The following is an 18,759-nucleotide window of genomic DNA, read 5'->3' as shown; positions in this document are numbered from 1 at the left end:
ACAGCGAAACAGTCTGTAAGGTCACCCCCCAGCCTCTGACCCTCCAGGGAAAATAGACTGGGGCTATTTCAGCCTCTTGCAACAGCTCAAACCCTCCAACCCTGGCAGTATCTTTGTAAATCTTTTCAGAACCCTTTCATGTTTCACAACTTGTTACAAACATGTCAACTAATTCAGAGAAGCCTCTTAATTACAGCTGTAAATGGAGAAAGTGTGTTTAATCATGAGTCATGAATAAAGGCTGTATTAATCTTTTATTGTGAAGTTTTACTCCTACATCTCCAAACAGATAATACAAACCTGGTCAGAGGGGAGTGATTGAAAAAATATGTGGGGCAAAAATTTTAGAGTGTGGCTTGTGTATGGAATGAGCTGCCAGTGGAAGTGGTTGAGGTCGGTACATTAACAACATTTAAAAGACATTTGGTCAAACACATGGAGAGGAAAGGCTGAGAAGGATAGTGGCCAAGTGCAGGGAAATGGGGTTACTGTTGATGGACATTTTGGTCGGCATGGACCAGTTTGGGCCGATGGGCCTGTCTCCGTGCTGTAGCACTGACTCGTGTCTCTTTGTCTCTCCAACAGTTTTGAGTTTTCAGATGAGCATCTCACTTAATCACACTGAATAAAATCCAATCTTATTAGTCAACTCTGATGTGGAAGTGCTGGTGTTGGATTGGGCTGGACAAGGTCAGAAGTCAAATGGCACCAGGTTAGAGTCCAACAGGTTTATTTGAACTCAAGATTTCAGAGCACTGCTCCTTTGTCGGTGAAGTGATGAAGCAGCAGCATTGAAGAAGGAGCAATGCTTCTAAAGCTTGTAATTTCAAATAAACCTGTTGGTCTCTAAGCTGGTGTGTGATTTCTGATATCTTCAGCTGTGGGTTTGTGTCGAACTTAATGGGATATTTTGTCCAATTCGGCATTTTTAAACAGTATCACTTGGAGGGATTCACTTGAAACCTTTCAAGAGGTGAGTTCAACAAGACTGAACTATTCAAAGTTACTTGGACTCAATTTTAAAACTTACATCAGGACCGGTAGACATAGATGTACAGCACGGAAACAGACCCTTCAGTCCAACTCATCAACGCTGACAAGACATCCTAAATTAATTTGATTCCATTTGTCAGTATTTGGCCCATTATCTTTCTGAACCGTTCCTGTTCATGTCCGAAACCAGATGCCCTCTCAGTGGTATAATTGTACCAGCCTCCACTTTCTCTGGAAACTCATTCCATACATGCACTACCCTCTGCGTGAAAACATTGCCCCTTACGTCCCTTTTAAATCTCTCACCCAGCTAAATAGCCTCTCCCTGCAGCTCAAACCCTCCAACCCCCGGCAACATCCTGGTAAATTGTTTCTGATACAGAAGTCAATGTTTTCGGAAGAACCCTTCTTCAGTCCTGAACGAGGGTTAATACCCGAAATGCTAACTTCACCTCCTAATGCTACCTGGCTTGCTGCGTTCTCCCAGCCTCCTGCTTGCCAACTTTGGATTCCAGCAACCGCAATTATTTTTTGTTTCTAACAAATGGTGGAGCAGACTCAATGGGCTGAATGGCCTCATGTCTGCTCCAGTGCTCTTGTGGTCTAAGGTTTCTGCGGATTCTTAGCAACGTGCAGTCCCAGACTCCGAGTAATGTCGCCCACTGGAAGCAAAGTTTATGGAATCACAGAATCCCTACAGAATGTAAACAGACCTTTGGGACCAAAAAGGCAACATCAACCCTCCGTATAGTTACCCACCCAGACCTATTCTCTTAACCCTGTTACTTTACATTTACTTGGAGAAAGTGAGGACTGCAGATGCTGGAGATCAGAGTCAAGAATGTGGTGCTGGAAAAGCACAGCAGATCAGGCAGCATCCGAAGACCAGGAGAATCCTGATGAAGGACTTATGTCCAAAACGTCGATCCTCCTGCGCCTCAGATGCTGCCTGACCTGCTATGCTTTTCCAGCACCACACTTTTGACCAGTCTACATTTACCCCTGACTACTGCACCACACTTACACATCCCTGAACACTATGGACAATTTAGCTAGGCTAACTCACCCTAACTTGTACATCTTTGTATTGTGGGAGCAAAAGCGGAACACCCGGAGGAAACCCATGCAGACACGGGAGAATCAAACACTAGATTCAAACCCGAATCCATGGCTCTATGAGGCAGCTGTGCTAACCACTGAGCCACCATGTCGCCCCGAGCCACTTTAGAGTTGCACTTGGGGGTGTGAGGCAGTGTGCAGTCCAGACATTTTTTTAAAAGCCCACCAACTTTCCCACTGCACCCATTGTCAGAGTGGGGCACAAGGTTTAATCCACAGTAGCGTCACTTGCAGTATCCGATTGCTGGGAGCACTGGTGCCCCTGCTGGTGTCTTCGCAAGTTCCTGGAAAATGTGAACCTCTTGCCACACTCAGGGCAGCTGAATGGCCTCTCTCCTCTATGGACCCGCTGGTGGGTCAGCAGAGCAGAAGAATTGCTGAAGCCCTTCCTGCACTCAGGACAGTAGAACGGCCACTCTCCCATGTGGACCCGCTGGTGGGTCAGAAGGTGGGAGGAGCGGTTAAAGCGTTTCTCGCACTCTGGGCAGGAGAACGGCTTCTCCCCTGTGTGGACCCGCTGATGCCTCAGCAGGTGGGAGGAATTGCTGAAAGCCTTCCCGCACTCGCGACAGCTGAAGGGCCTTTCCCCCGTGTGGAACTGCTGGTGGGCCACGAAGTTAGAGGAGACCGCAAAGCCCTTCCCGCACACTGAGCAGGAGAATGGCTTCTCCCCGGTATGGACCCGCCGGTGGGTCAGCAGTTGGGAGGGCTGGGGAAAATTCTTCCCACACTCAGGGCAGGCAAATGGCCTCTCCCCAGAGTGGACCCGCTGGTGTGTCAGCAGGGAGGAGGAACTGCTGAAGCCCTTCCCACATTCAGGGCAGGGGAACGGCTTCTTGCCTGTGTGGACCCACTGGTGCCTCAGCAGGGCAGAGGAATCGCTAAAGGCCTTCCCGCACTCGGGGCAACTGAATGGCCTCTCCCCTGTGTGGACCCGCTGGTGCTTCAGCAGGTCAGAGGATTTGCTGAAGGCCTTCCCACAATCAGAGCAGGGGAATGGCCCCTCCCCGGTGTGGACAAGCTGGTGCGCCAGCAAGTGGGAGGAGTGGGTGAAGCTGTTCCCGCACTCGGGGCAGGTGAATGGTCTCTCCCCAGTGTGGACTCGGCGGTGGTCCAGCAGGTGGCAAGAGCGGATAAATCCCTTCCCACACTCTGGGCAGGAGAACGGCCTCTCCCTGGTGTGACTGCGCTGATGAATTTCCAGGGCAGATGGGACACTGAAGCCTTTCCCGCAGTCACCACACTTCCACGGTTTCTCCATGGGGCGAGATTCCTCTGGTTTCTCCATGGCCAAAGCTTCAGCTGCACACAAACGCATGTACAAACCCTCCCTGCCGTGAATTCCTCTTTCCAGGCTGTATAATTGTGACAGGCTGCACATTCAATGCGCTGCCACAGTAGCGTCTCTCATCCAGCTCCACTGATGCTGAAAGCGTACTGAAACAGAAACCAAAGAATTTTGCTCCTTCTCACAGAATCATAGTCAAAAATCGTTACAGTCCCAATGGATTGATCGACTGTCTGTCATTGACATGAAAATGACGACTGCAGATGCTGGAGAGTCAGTCAAAATGTGTGGTGCTGGAAATACACAGTAGGTCAGGCAGCATCCAGGGAGCAGGAGAGTTGCTGTTTCGGGCATAAGCCCTTCAACTACTGAATTTGAAACTTCAGTCTTCAAATGCACTGGAAAAAACAGATTATGAAAGTTATCACTGTCAGTCAGGGTAGAAATTCAGAACAAGCAATTCTCCTTTATGCGGAACATTCTTTTCTTTTGTAATTCCATGAAATTGAAAGCACCATTACCCTACTCTGATTGCTCTACATTTACACCTGATTAATGCATCTAACCTACACATCCTGGACATTATGGACAATTTAACATGGCTAATTCACCCAAACCTGCACATCTTTGGATAGTGGGAAGAAACAGGTGCACTGGAAGAAATCCGCAGCAAACACCAGACGGAGAATGTGCAATATCCACACAGACAACGGCCCCGAGGCTGGAATTGTATCTGGCTCTCTGGTGCCGTGAGGCAGCATCACTAACCACAGACACCGTACCTTCCTTTTCCAGTCCTGCCACCAAGTCACTCAGCTTGAGCTCAAGCAAAGCACTACGTTTAATTTTCACTTCACACACACTGAACTTTCGGCCCGTCCCCACTTCCCCTACAGGAAATGCAAACAGCTGGTGGGTTGCCACATCGAATCCCTACAGTGCGGAATGAGGCCATTTGGCCCAACAACTCTCCATTTACCTCTGACTAATATACCTAATCCACACATCCCTGAACTCTATGGGGCAATTTAGCATAGCCAATTCATCCTAACCTGTACATCTTTGGACTGTGGGAGGAAACCGGAGCATCTCGATGAAACCCACACAGCTACAGGGGGGGGGGGGGGGGGGGTAGAGGAGACAATATTCAAACTCCACACAGACAGACAGTCACCTGAAGCTGGAGTCAAATCCTTGTCCCTGGTGCTGTGAGGCAGCAGTGTAACCACTGAGCCACGTGCTGAAAGAGATGCAATGTGGAACTTTATTGACTGTACTGCACAGTGGATTGTTGAGTAAGGTTGAGTCTCGAAGGATCTGGAAAGAGGTAGCTAACATTTAGGAGCGCATTGCGACAGATGCTGGAATCATTCCTGAAAACAACAAATGCTGTAGATCACAGCTGGTCAGGCAGTGTCCACATAGAGAGCAAGCTAACATTTCAGGTCTTCTTTGAGATTTATAAAATCTTGCTGGATACAGAGAAGATGAATGCCAGGAGTCATTTCCCTGGAATGAGGGATTTCAAGACGAGCGGACATATTTTTAAGGTGAGAACAGAAAGATTTAAAAACAAAATAAGGGGCAACATTTTTACACAGAGTGCTTCACGTGTGGAATGAATTTCCAGAGAAAGTGATGGATGCGCTTATAGTCCCAACATTTAAATGACATTTGGATAAGTACATGAATAAGAAATGTTCAGAGGGATATTGGGCCAAGCACATGTAGGTGGGACTAGTTTAGTTTGGGATTATAGTCAACATGGACTGGTTGGACCGAAGGATCTGTTTCCGTGCTGCGTGACTCTGACTGGATACAGTGGATGTGGGGAAGATGTTTCCACCAGTAGGAGAAACGAGGACCAGAGGATACAGGCTCAGGGTGAAGGAATGCCTTCAGAACTGAGCTGAGGAGGAAATTCTGCAGCCAGAGGATGGTGAATCTGTGGATCTCATTGCTGCAGAGCGCTGTGGAGGCCAAGTCATTGAGGGCATTTAAGACAGGGATAGATAGGTCTTTGATAAGTAAGGGGATCAAGGGTTACGAGGAGAAGGCAACAGAATGGGGTTGATCGACTGGTGGAGCAGACTCAATGGGCCAAATGGCCTCATTCTGCTCCTGTATATTGTCGTCTTAAAACTGGGCAGATTACTGAAGTGGTTTTCATGAACAATTTCAGAGTCCTGAATTAAAGCCGTAGAGGTGTACAGCACAGAAACAGACCTTTTAGTCCAACTCATTCATGCCGACCAGTTATCCCAACCGAATCTCGTCCCATTTGCCAGGACTTGGCCACTATCGCTCTAAACCTTTCCTATTCATATACCCATCCAGATGCCTTTTAAATGCCGTAATTGTACCATCCTCCATCACTTCCTCTGACACTCGTTCCATACATGCACCACCCTCTGCATGAAACACTTGTCCCTGAGGTCCCTTTTAAAATCTTTCCCCTCTCACTCTAAACCTATGCCCTCTAGTTCTGGACTCCACAACCCAGGGAAAAGACCTTGTCTGTTTATAAAATCATGAGGATTATGGATAGAATAAACGTGTCGAAGGTCACCCCCACCCCCACCCACAAAAGCTTCTGACGCTCCAGGAAAACAGCCCGAGTCTATTCTGCCTCTCCAGATAGCTAAAATCCTCCAAACCTGGCAACATTCTTGTAAATCTTTTCTGAACCCTTTCAAGTTTCACAGCATCCTCCTGTTAGGAAGGAGACCAGAATTGCACACAATATTCCGAAAAGGCCTAACCAGTGTCCTATACAGCTGCAACGTGACCTCTCAACTTTCCTACCCAATGTTCTGACCGATAAAGGAAGGCATACCAAATGCCTTCCTCACTGTTCTATCTACCTGCGACTCTACTGTCAAGAAGCTATGAATCTGCACTCCAAGGTTTCTTTGATCAGCAACACTCCCTCGGACCTTTCCTGATTTGCTTTTCCAAATGTAGTACCTCACATTTATCTAAATTAAACTCCATCTGCCATTCCTTAGCCCATTGGCCCATCGGATCAAGATCCCATTGTCATCTGAGGTAACCTTATTTGCTGTCCACTACATCTCCAATTTTGGTGTCATCTGCAAACTTACTAACTATACCTCTTATGCTCACATCCAAATCATTCATATGAATGATGAAAAGTAGTGGGACCAGCACCAATCCATGTGGCACAACACTGGTCACAGGCCTCCAGGCTGAAAATCAACCCTTCACCACCACTCTCCGTCTACTACCTTCAAGCCAGATCTGTATCCAAATGGCTAATTCTCCCTGTATTTCTCTAGATCTAACCTTGCTAACCAGTCTCTTATGAGGAACCTTGTTGAATGCCTTTCTGAAGTCCATGGAGATTATGTCGACTGCTCTGCTCTCGTCAATCCCTTGTTGCTTCTTCAAAAAATTCGATCAAGTTCGTGAGGCATGATTTCTCACGCACAAAGCCATGCTGACTATCCCTAATCAATCCTTGCCTTTCCAAAGACATGTAAATCCTGTCCCTCAGGATTACCTCCAACCACTTGCCCTCCGGCAATGTCAGGCTCACTGGTTGATAGTTCCCTGGCTTTTCCTTGCAATCTTTCTTAAATATTGGTACCACGTTAGACAACCTCCAGTCTTTCATCACCTCACTTGTGACTATCGATGGTACAAATACCTCAGCAAGGGACCCAGCAATCACTTCTCTCGCTTCCCACAGAGTTCTAGGGTACAACTGTTCAGGTTCTGGGGATTTCTCCACTTGCATGCATTTCAAGACATCCAGCACCACCTCCTTTGTAGTATGGACATTTTTACATTTTTCAAGATATCATCATCTGTTTCCACACATTCTATTTCTTCCATGTCCTTCCCTACAGTTAACACTGATGTAAAATACTTGTTTATTATCTCCCCCAACTCCTGCAGCTCCACACATAGGCCGTCTTGCTGATCTTTGAGGGGCCCTGTTCTCTCCCTAGTTACCCTTTTCTCCTTAATATATTTATAAAAATCCTTTGGATTCTCCTTAACTCTACTTGTCGAAGCTATCTCATGTTCCCTTTTTGCCCTCCTGAGTTTATTCTTAAGTATACTCCAACTGCCTTTGTACTGTCAGGATTCACTCGATCTCTCCTGTCTATACTTGTCATATGCTTCCTTCTTTTTCTGAACCAAAAGCTCAATTCCTCTAGTCATTCAGCATTCAGTACACCTACCAACCTCCCCTTTCACCCTGGGTTCTAGATGACAGTGGTGCTGGAAAAACACAGCAGTTCAGGCAGCATCCGAGGAGCAGGAAAATCGATGTTTTGGGCAAAAGCCCTTCATCTAATCTAGAATCTGGTTTCCAGCATCTGCAGTCCTTGTTTTTACCTAGATTTTCCCCTTTCACCCTAACAGGAATATACTGTCTCTGGACTCTCAGTTTCTTATTTTTGAAGGCTTCCCATTTTCTAGCCATCCCTTTCCCTGCGAACATCTGCTCCCAGTTAGCTTTTGAAACATCTTGCCTAATACCAAGTTAGCCATCCTACAATTTAGATCTGGTCTATACTTTATCTTCACTCTTTTATAGTTCATAGAATTATGGTCACTGGCCCCAAAGTGCTCCTCCACTGACAGCTCAGTCACCTGCCCTGCCTTATTTCCCAAGAGTAGGTCACGGTTTGCACCTTCACTAGTCAGAACATCCACTTACTGAATCAGAAAATTTTCTTGTACACATTTAAATTCCTCCTTAACTCTACTTGTCAAAGCTATCTCATGTTCCCTTTTTGCCCTCCTGAGTTTACTCTTAAGTATACTCCAACTGCCTTTGTACTGCCTTTAAACACTATGGCAGTCCCAGTCTATGTTTGGAAAGTTCAAATCCCTGACCATAACCACCCTATTATTATTAAAGATAACTGAAATCTCCTTAAGTTTTTTCTCAATTTCCCTCTGACTATGAGGGAGTCTGTAATAAAATCCCAATAAGGTGATCATCCCTTTTCTTATTTCTCAGTTCCACCCAAATAAGCTTCCTGCATGTATTCCCAGGAATATCCTCCCTAAGCACAGTAATATATCCCTTATCAAAAAAGCCACTCTCCCTCCTCTCCTGCCCCTCTTTCTATCCTTCCAATACCATGTGTGTTCTTGAACATTAAGCTGCCAGTGCTGTCCATCCTTGAGCCATGTTTCTGTAACTGCCATGATATCTCAGTCCCAAGTTCCTAACCATCATCTGCCTTCCCTGTTCGGCCTCTTGCAATTGAAATAAATGCAGTTTAATTTACCAGTCCTACCTTGTTCTCTGCTTTGTTACTTCCTGCTCTGATTGTTTAACTCAGTCCCTTTCCCAACTGGACCAGTCACAGACTGATCTCTTTCCTCACTATTTCTCTGGGTCCCAGCAATCCCTGCCCCCCACCCACCCCTACCTTACTAGTTTAAATCCTCCTGAGCAGCTCTCGCAAATCTCCCAGCAATATATTAGTCCCCTTCCAATTCGGGTGCGATCCATCCTTCTTGTCCAGGTCTTTTCTACCCCAGAAGAGATTCCAATATTCACATTTTTGGATCCTTTCTCCCATGCACCAGTTCCTCAGCCACTGATTCATCTGCCCTGTCCACTTATTCTCACCCTCACTAGCAACATTCCCCATTAACTGGTTAAGTCCTGGATTGCTTTCCGAAAATGCAACACCTCACGTTCGTCTAAATTAAACTCCATCTGCCAATCCTCGGTCCATTATTCCATCCGATCGATTATAATTTATAGCAAACTCTCTTTCCTCCCTTATTCCCTAAAAGCTGAAAATCTCCATCCCACACACTCTCCTTTCATTCTCATTTTACTGAACGTATTCCCTGCTCTGCCTCATCCTGAAAAGTCTGGTTCATGCTGATTAACAGGCCTACACTCAGGGGGGATTTAATTGAAACATAAGAATGCTGAATGGCTTGGACAGAGTGCATGTTGGGGGAGATGTTTCCAGTGGTAGGAGAGATGGGGACTCGAGGGCACAGCTTTCGAGTAAACGGAAGATCTTTTCGAACAGAGATAAGGAGAAACTTCTTCAGCCAGACAGTGGCGAATCTATGAAATTTACTGCCACAGAAAGCTGCGGTAGCCAAGTCACTGAGTATATTTAAGACTGAAACAGATGATAGGTTCTTGAGTCTCAAGGGGAGAAAGCTGGAGAATGGGGTTGAGAAACTTCTCAGCCATGATTGAATGGTGGAGCAGATCCAGTGGGCTGATTGGCCAAATTCCCGCTCCTGTGTCTTATGGTCTCTTGCTGTTCTGGACACAGTGAGAGAAACTTGGGAGCAGGAGTAGGCCATTTGGTCTTTCAAGCCTGCACCAGCATTCAACAGATCATGACTGGATATTAATCTACCTACATCTAGGTGGATACACTGGGATTTTTTTTCACTGGGGCACAGAGGTGACCTCACAGAGGATTAGAAAATCACGAAGGATAGCGATGTCCTTTCGCTCAGATGTGAGCATCAAGATTAGGGAGCACATTTTTAAGGCGAGAGGAGAAAGATTTTAAAAAGACATCAGAAGCACCCTTTTTTAAGAGAGTAGTTTGTGTGTGGAATGAATGTCCAGAGAAAGCCCAGAGGTCAGATCAGTTTTCCTTCATGTGAATCCAAGGAAAGCGATGGGATCAGACGTAGGACCAGGCCGTGCACTCAGAGCATGGGCAGGTCAACTGACAGAGGTCTTCTCGCACATCTTCAACCTCTTCCTGCAGCAGGCCATTCTCCCTGCCTGTTTCACGAGGGCCAACATCATCCCTGTGCCTCAGAAGACTCATGCAGCACGTGTCGATGACTACCACCCAGTTGCCCTAACTTTGGTGGTCATGAATTGCTTTGAAAAGCTGGTCATGGCATTAATCAACTCCAGCCTTCCCACTACTCTTGCCCCACTCCAATTTGCCTATTGGCAAATTGGGATCCACGTCAGATGCCATATCATTTGCCCTTCCCTCCTCCCTAGAACATCTTGACACCAAGAACAGGTACGTAAGAATCCTACTTGACTGCAGTTCAGCCTTCAACACTGTTATCCCCTCGAGACTGATTACTAAACTTAGTGATCTCGGACTAAGCCCCACTCTCTGTAATTGGATCCTCAGTTTCCTGACCCACAGGCCACAATCAGTGAAGACTGGGGACAACATTTGATCCTCACTAACACTCAACACTGGAGCCCTCCAGGGGTGCATACTCAGCCCCCAACTGTACTCACTGTATACCCATGACTGCGTCACCAAATACAAGACTAATGCCATTTACAAGTTCACTGGCACCACTATAGTCAGTCAAATCTCAGATGGCAACAAAACAGACTGCAGACGGGAGATGGAAGACCTGGAAAAATGATGCACTGAAAACAAACCAGATCTCAATGCTAGCAAAACCCAGAAACTCGTTATTGACTTTTGGCGGGATGTTACTCATGCCCCCATACACATTAACAGCACAGAGGTGGAATGAGAGGAGGGTGTCAAGCTCCTGGGAGTGGTCATCCACAACAAGCTGTCTTGGATGTATCACTACCTGGTATGGCAACTGTACCATTCAAGATTGGAGACGGTTACAGAGAGTGGTGAACTCAGCCCGGACAATCACAAAGGCCTACCTCCCATCTATAAAATCCATCTACCAGGCCTGCTGTCAAGGGAAGCTGCCAGCATTCTTAAAGATCCATCCCACTCTGGCAATGTTTGTCTACAACCTCTACCATCAAGGAGAAGGTACAGAAGCCTGAACAAACACACCAGCCAGTTTTGTAACAGTTTCTACCCTACTATTGTTAGAATACTGAATGGACTCTCAAACTCTCAGGATTTGCCTGAACCTTTATTTTTGTTTTTGCCGCTGTTTACCTATTATTTACTATGCGACTTAACTATGTGATCGCAAGACAACGCTTTTCACTGTGCCTCAGTACATGTGACAATAAATAAATTCAATTCAGTTCAAGTGGTGGATGTAGTCCAGTTAAAAGGGTTAAAAAGCATTTGGATCAGCACATGAATAGGAATGGTTCAGAGGGATATGGGCCAAACACTGGTAGGTGCAACTAGTTTAGTTTGAGAACATAGTCAGCATGGACTAGTTGGACAGAACAGTCTGTTTCTGCACTGTCTGACTCTCTAACTGTTCTATACTGGTCTTAAACCCATTTTCTTGCCTCCCCCCATAACCATCCACTTCCGTGTTGTCGAACATTCAAATGAACTCAGCCTTGAATATATTCAATGAACCCCACCCCCAACTGCAGGAAGACATCACCACCTAGGAACTCAATTCCTCTTGCTAATGTATCATTTGCCTTGCTCATTGCTTGCTGATATAGAAGGACGCTGAGGCCTGTTTGTACATCAACACATCATTCCTGATGAAGGGCTCGTGCCTGAAATGTCGAATCTCCTGCTTCTCAGATGCTGCCTGAACCTGCTATGCTTTACCAGCCCTACACTTTTCGACTCTGATCTCCAGCATATGCAGTCCTCACTTTCTTCACATCCCAATATATCAGTATTTAAGGAATGCGTCTCCTTTCTGCTTTTTTTTAAAACAGCAAATGCGATAACTTCACATTGTGCTACTACATTTGCCGTATGTTTGCTAACTAAGACACAATCTTGGACCAACTTTTCCAGACTCTCTCCCCTCGCCGGGCTTCACTCCTTTTCCTTTCAATTGCTGCAAAACAAAAATTGAACCCCAGAATGAAAACAAATGGAAAAGGGGGTGAGAAAAGAAAGTGCCGTACTCACAGATGTTGGACAGAGGAAGGAAGTTGCAGTCTGGGGTGAAGCTCAATCTTCATTCAGAGAGGAACAACAGCAATAGCAGCTTCAGAAGCTCATGGTCAAACTTCCGTATTCAGACAAAAGCAAGGCTCTGATTGACAAAGGAACCAGGCTCCTTCCGGTCATCCCGAGCTCCCCATTGGTCCATCAAAGAAAGTCGCGTCCGTAATTGCGGACAGCGTGGGGCATGCGCAGTTCTTGTTAACGCCGCTGAACATGCGCAGTACTTACTGACACCGAGGAGTATGCGCAGTGTGGTCTGTGGCGATGCTGGTGTTGCTGACAAGATTTTGTACCCAAATGTCAAATGTCAACAGGAGTTTAAAAAAAAGCTGAAGCCACATTTTTTTTAAATCTGTAGCTCGACATTTTATTGCGTTTGCATTTTGTGTGACTCCTCAACTTTTGAATGTCTTTTCCTCAGGGTAGGGGAGTCCCAAACTAGAGGGACTCCCCTTCCCTGAGGATTGAGAGGGAAAAGATTTAAAGGGACCTCAGGGTCAGAAAAAAACAGTTTGAAAGTTAATTCCCCTCAACAAATGCCCCCTCTTATGCCCTGAACAAGATAGATTGTTCACAGCCTATTAATCATGAGTAGCAATGATGTTGTGAAACTTAGAAGGGTTCAAAAACGATTTACAAATATGTTGCAAAGGTTGGAGAGGTTCAGCTGCAGGGAGAGGCTGAATAGACTGGGCTGATTTTCATACAGCGTTGGATGCTGAGGGTTTATAAAACCTTATAGAGATTTATAAAATCATGAGGGGCATTGATAGGTTAAATAAACAAGGTCTTTTCGCTGGGGTGGGAGAGTCCAGAACTAGAGGGCATTCATTTTGGGTGAGAGGGGAAAGATATAAAAAGGACCTGAGGGGCACATTTTTCACGCAAAGGGTGGTGCATGTATTGAATTAGCTGCCAGAAGAAGTGGTGGAGGCTGGTACAATTACAAAATTTAAAAGACATTTGGATGAGTATAAGGGCCAAGATTAATTTAGGATACCTGGTCAGCATGGACCGACGGGTTTGTACAACTCTATGGTTCTATTTCTGCACAGTCAGAATCAGTTTCACAAGACTAGGAATAGGCCGTCCACAAATTACACCCTGTCCTCAACTGTGGACTAACTGGACATATTTGAATGCAAGTTTCAGAAAGATGTCTGCAGCTTTTCTATAAAGTTGAACATGCTTTCATGATATTTCTGAATATATCATTTTAGCTATTCTCAATTTTAAAGATCAGTCATTTCTCGTGAAGCCGTGTCTACCAGGTATAGTCATCAACATCCATTCTCTTTCTATCTTCCTAGAAGAGTTTGATACAGCGATCGAAGAGGGTTTGAGGCATCTGCAAGGAGAGGGAGTGGGTGGAAGAGAAGGAGAGAGAATGGACGGATGGGCAGAGTGTCAGGGGGTGAGAGAGATAATTGACAGGGGGACAGAGGGTGGGAGGATGAGAACACTGGGGGGAACAGAGGGTGATGGGATGGAGAAGATTGTGGGTACCGATGGTTAGGGAAAGAGAAAGACTGGTGGGCAGAAGTGGGGAGGAAGAGAATGCAGGGCAGAGGGTGGGGGTTGAGAGAGAATGGACGGGGACAGTGGGTGGGGAGAGATTGGACAGGGGGGCAGAGGGTGGGGGTGAGAGACTGCCCAAATCCCACCTTCCCCAGGACTGGTGTTGATATCTCACGAACTGGAACCCACTCCTCCCACAGCAGACTTGTGTCAATCATTTCTCAATATATACGTGGCAAAAGCAGTAGAATCATAATTCTGACAGGCCATTCGGCCCATCGAATTCACACTGACATTCCAAATAGCATCCCATCCAGACCCATCTGCTGACCCTACAGCCCTGCAGTTCCTCATGGCTAACCCACTCTAATCTGCACGCTTCAGCATGGCCAATCCACCTTAAACTGCAGATCTTTGGACTGTGGGAGAAAACCAGAGCACTCGCAGGTAACCTACACAAGGAGGAGGATGTGCCAAGGTTCACACAGACAGTTGCCCAAGGATGGAATCAAACATGGACCCCTGGCACTGTGAGGCTGTGGTACTAACCACTGAGCCACTGTGCCGTCCAGAGTTAGCTTCTAACTTTTCACGTACCCTCAGCAGAGGCTCTCTCCTGACATTTGTGGACCACACCTGCTGTAACCTCCCTTTCCCACATCTTCAGCCCTGAGCACAATGGTTCCCGAATCCTGGCACCAGATAGACACCGATGTCATCTGGCCTCCTGCTTACAATTGCGGAGACCGGAGACAATCCGTCACTATTCTGTCTCTTACCACCACCTCCCCAATGTTGTTCGTATTCCCAGCTCCCAGCCAGTTCGCTCCTCCACTCCCTTGCAGCCCTCTCTCAGATTCCCTTTACCTGCCTGATCCACGCTCACACCTCCTGACCCTGTCCACTGACTCAATCAGAAGGGTCTGTCCGGAGAGGAATGACTAACTCCTGGAATAAAATGTCTGGTTATCTTTTACATCAAAGGTCTGCAGCCTGGCTTTCAGCTCCATCTCTCTGAGCTGAATGTCCACCAGCATGTGTTTGCCCTGGATCACAGCATCCAGAGCCTCCCACCTTCTGCAAATCAGAAGACAAGTCCCACCCTACACTCTCCAATGTGTGTTGTGTAACTGCTTCATCATTTCTGGTGGCCGAGCAGAGGCTAAGTTCAACTTGGATTCCAAACTTGGGTATCAATAGCCATGAGGATGGCTTCAAATGGACCTTGGGTTGATGTCACACTACATGTGACTCCACTACACTATACAGTCTCTCTATCTCTCACACATACACAGACACACACACTCTCATACACACACACATGCATGTGAGTCAATAGGGTGAATTTGCGGAATTATATTTCCAAATACATTGTATTTTGCTCAAAAACTTCACAATCTGCAGGCAGTCAATGCATGTAATAATTTTATAAATTCCTACTTTGGAAATAGAACCAGTCTGACTCAAGATTGGGATACTGACAGACTTGAACCTCACACCTTCCATGCATTGTCTGAGCTGTCACTTCTTTTTATAAAATAGAGTCATAGAGTCAAAGAGATGTACAGCATGGAAACAGACCCTTCGGTCCAATCCGTCTACACCGACCAGACATCCCAACCCAATCTAATCCCACCTGCCAGCACCCAGCCCATATCCCTCCAAACCCTTCCTATTCATATACCCATCCAAATGCCTCTTAAATGTTACAATTGTACCAGCCTCCATGACATCCTCTGGCAGCTCATTCCATACACGTACCACCCTCTGCGTGAAAAACCTGCCCCTTAGGTCTCTTTTATATCTTTCCCCTCTCACCAAAAGGAATGCCGTCTAGTTCTAGACTCCCCGATCCCAGGGAAAATACTTTGTCTATTTATCGTATCCATGCCCCTCATAATTTTGTGAACCTCTATAAGGTCATCCCTCAGCCTCCGACGCTCCAGGGAAAACAGCCCTAGCCTGTTCAGCCTCTCCCTATAACTCAAATCCTCCAGCCCTGGCAACATCCTTGTAAATCTTTTCTGAACCCTTTCAAGTTTCGCAACATCTTATGGGTGGCGCAGTGGTTAGCACTGCTGCCTCACAGCGCCAGAGACCTGGGTTCAATTCCTGCCTCCGGCGACTGACTGGGTGGAGTTTGCACATTCTCCCCGTGTCTGCGTGGGTTTCCTCCGGGTGCTCCGGTTTCCTCCCACAGTCATAAAGATGTGCAGGTCAGGTGAATTGGTCATGCTAAATTGCCCCTAGTGTTAGGTAAGGGGTAAATGTAGGGGTATGGGTGGGTTGTGCTTCAGCGGGTCGGTGTGGATTTGTTGGGCCGAAGGGCCTGTTTCCACACTGTAATGTAATCTGTAATCTTTCCGATAGGAAGGAGACCACAATTGCATGCAATATTCCAACAGTGGCCTAACCAATGTTTTGAACAGCTGCAGCATGATCTCCCAATTCCTGTACTCAATGCTCTGACCAATAAAGGAAAGCATACCAAATGCCTTCTTCACTATCCTATCTACCTTAAGTTATCTCGAGCATATGACTTAAAAGAAGTTCTAGGATTTGCATATTAATGAACTGAAACCTGCAACCCATTCTAAAAGATGAAAGACTTAACAGCAATCTTGGTTTGTTCAATATATCATTTCAGTTGCATGACACTGATCTTTTGCTATAAATTCTGTGTCTTATGATCCTGCTCCACAGCTACCTGATGAAGGAGCAGCGCGCCGAAAGCTAGTGCTCCCAAATAAACCTGTTGGACTATATCCTGGTGTTATGTGATTTTTAACGTTGTTTCTCATGAACACAGCCACAACACTTCCTGCTGCTGCCAGGAAACATTACAATGCTGATGAAACGATGCAGTACCTGCAGAGTTGAAAATCTTAACAGTTTCTAAGGATACTTGCTACTGATTCACTGCTTCTTCTGATACACGACTTTGGTAACATAGTGCTGGAAGCTGAGTGAGCAGCTTTAAAACAGAAACTTGTTGGATTTTAAATCTTTCAATGTCTGAGTCCGAATTTAGGTAACCTTTATTGCGACCCAACTTTGTTACAGCTTCATGATCTCCCCAGCAAAAAAATTACAAAAAGTAGCTTTCCTTTTCTTCAACAGCTGAAGCTCAAAGCACGCACACACACCCCTGACCTCCCCTGCCACCCCAGTTGCTTTATTATTGGTAAGCACTGAGGTGTCCCTTTGTAACTGAATCCTTGATACAGTCTTAACCCGGAGGAAGTAATGCCTCACTCAGCAATTTCAGCCCATATACTGTATCCAAGTAAGTTTCTCCCCACTCATTTTCCGGGGGCAGGGGTGGGGACAGGGGCTTAAAGTCGACCATATTGCTGAGAGTCTGGAGTCATGTGTAGGCCAGACCGGGTAAAGGATGCATCTGGGACGACTGAGTGAATCCTTTCCCACAACAGCAGTTTCCTTCCCTAAAAAAATCATGAGTGAATTAGATGAGGATGTTTTCCCCCTGAAAATGGTTTCACCATTAGATTCTGAACTCCAGATTTCTGACCAAATTCCAATCTGCCATGGCGGGATTCAAACCCGGGGGAGTTCCCAGAGTTGATGTAGTAATCCAGTTGATAATACCACTCGGCCATTGCTTCTTCGATCCCAGTGATGGCACATGAACTCACTAGTGCCTCCGGAAGTTGTCCACCCAACCAAATCCCTTCCTGCACTCAGCAGGAGAACAGCCTCTCCCAGTGTGGACCCACTGGTATGTCTGCAGGGTGGATGAACTCATGAACCCCTTCCTGCAGTGACAGTAGGTGAACGGCCTCTCCCCAGTGCGGACCCAAGGATGTTTCAGCAGGCCAGGAGAATTGACGAATGTATTCCTGTACTTGGAGCAAGTGAATGGCTTCTCCCCGGTGTGAACATGCCAGTGCATCAGCTGGTTGCACAGCCAACTGAATCCCTTCCCACACACAGAGCAGGAGAATGGCCTCTCCCCTGTGTGAATGCTTCTATGAGTCTCCAGCACTGACGGGGAAGGGAACCCTTTCCCACAGTCCCCACATTTCCACAGTTTCCCCATGGGGAGAGCTTTCCATGTGTCCCTCTGGGTTTGAAATTACCAACAGAATGGGTACACAGTCTCTCTCCACCGTGAGGGATGAAACTTTGATTCCCCAAACTGAGTAACTGGTTTCAAGCACTTTTCACAGTCAGTGCACTGAATCTCCCTCACTTGGGTGTCTCTGTATTCAAAAAGTGTCCAAAATCTCTCAAGCAGACAAAAGCAAACATTTCTTCTCAATTGGAATGGTTGCTGATATTCAAGTCCCAATGAATCAAGTGGCTCTGTCAGAAGTTGATGTATCATTTGCTTTCAGATTTCTTTCTACATGTCTTCCTGCAAAATTAAATTCACAAAATACGTGATCACAGTCAATACTGTTAAATGAACACAACATAGGTGACAATTCCTGTAGTTTGTCAGATGCCTGATCACATCTTATCCAGGACACAGAAACCTGAAAACCCTCATGCAGCCAGATAGCCTTAAGTGTGTATGGAGGAAATCTTCATTTCGGTGACAATAACCTAGAACAAGCTGCCGACAAAGGCACTGGAAATGGAGCTGAATCAAGGACAATGAAAATGAAATGTCAAGGCTACTTGAGAAAAACAAACCAGTAAAGTTGCTGAATGACTTTCTACTGTCCTATTCAATAAAAAAGATAACAAGAAATACAGAATATAACTTCAGTGCTAGATTAGAATGTGAAAAATAATAGCCACAAGGCTTTTATAACAGCGAATAATATCAGGTATACACCATATGAAGCAACATATGTCTACATTTTATATCAACGTGCCAATCCCTTAGATTCTGCTCCGTCCCATGAGTAACTACCATTTTAATTCTGAACATGAGGAAAGAAGCGATCTTTTTCCGCAATGCAAATTGTATTTAAATAAACGTATCAAACTGAGGGGAAAAATTTAGTATACCGTTAAGAAGGACAGAGAGCATCTGATATCTTTGCAGAGTCT

The 18,759-nt window shown here is 46.0% G+C and overlaps 1 protein-coding gene across 1 annotated transcript; it reads right to left on the bottom strand.

Annotated features, from left to right (window-relative positions):
- Positions 1-2,320: 2,320 nt before the first annotated feature.
- On the bottom strand, positions 2,321-17,797 carry LOC148144945 (uncharacterized). Its single transcript, XM_087975448.1, has 2 exons — positions 17,615-17,797; positions 2,321-3,358 (listed from the first exon to the last, which is right to left on the bottom strand). The coding sequence occupies exons 1-2, from the start codon at positions 17,795-17,797 to the stop codon at positions 2,321-2,323; spliced, it is 1,221 nt and encodes a 406-aa protein (XP_087831574.1).
- Positions 17,798-18,759: the final 962 nt, after the last annotated feature.

The sequence above is a fragment of the Chiloscyllium plagiosum genome, unplaced genomic scaffold (assembly GCF_037043375.1).
Source record: "Chiloscyllium plagiosum isolate Xiang-an unplaced genomic scaffold, Cpla_swu_hap1 HiC_scaffold_27, whole genome shotgun sequence".
NCBI lineage: Eukaryota > Metazoa > Chordata > Chondrichthyes > Orectolobiformes > Hemiscylliidae > Chiloscyllium > Chiloscyllium plagiosum.
Note: the sequence above shows the minus strand (reverse complement) of the source record. Positions and strands in the feature narration are given on the sequence as shown.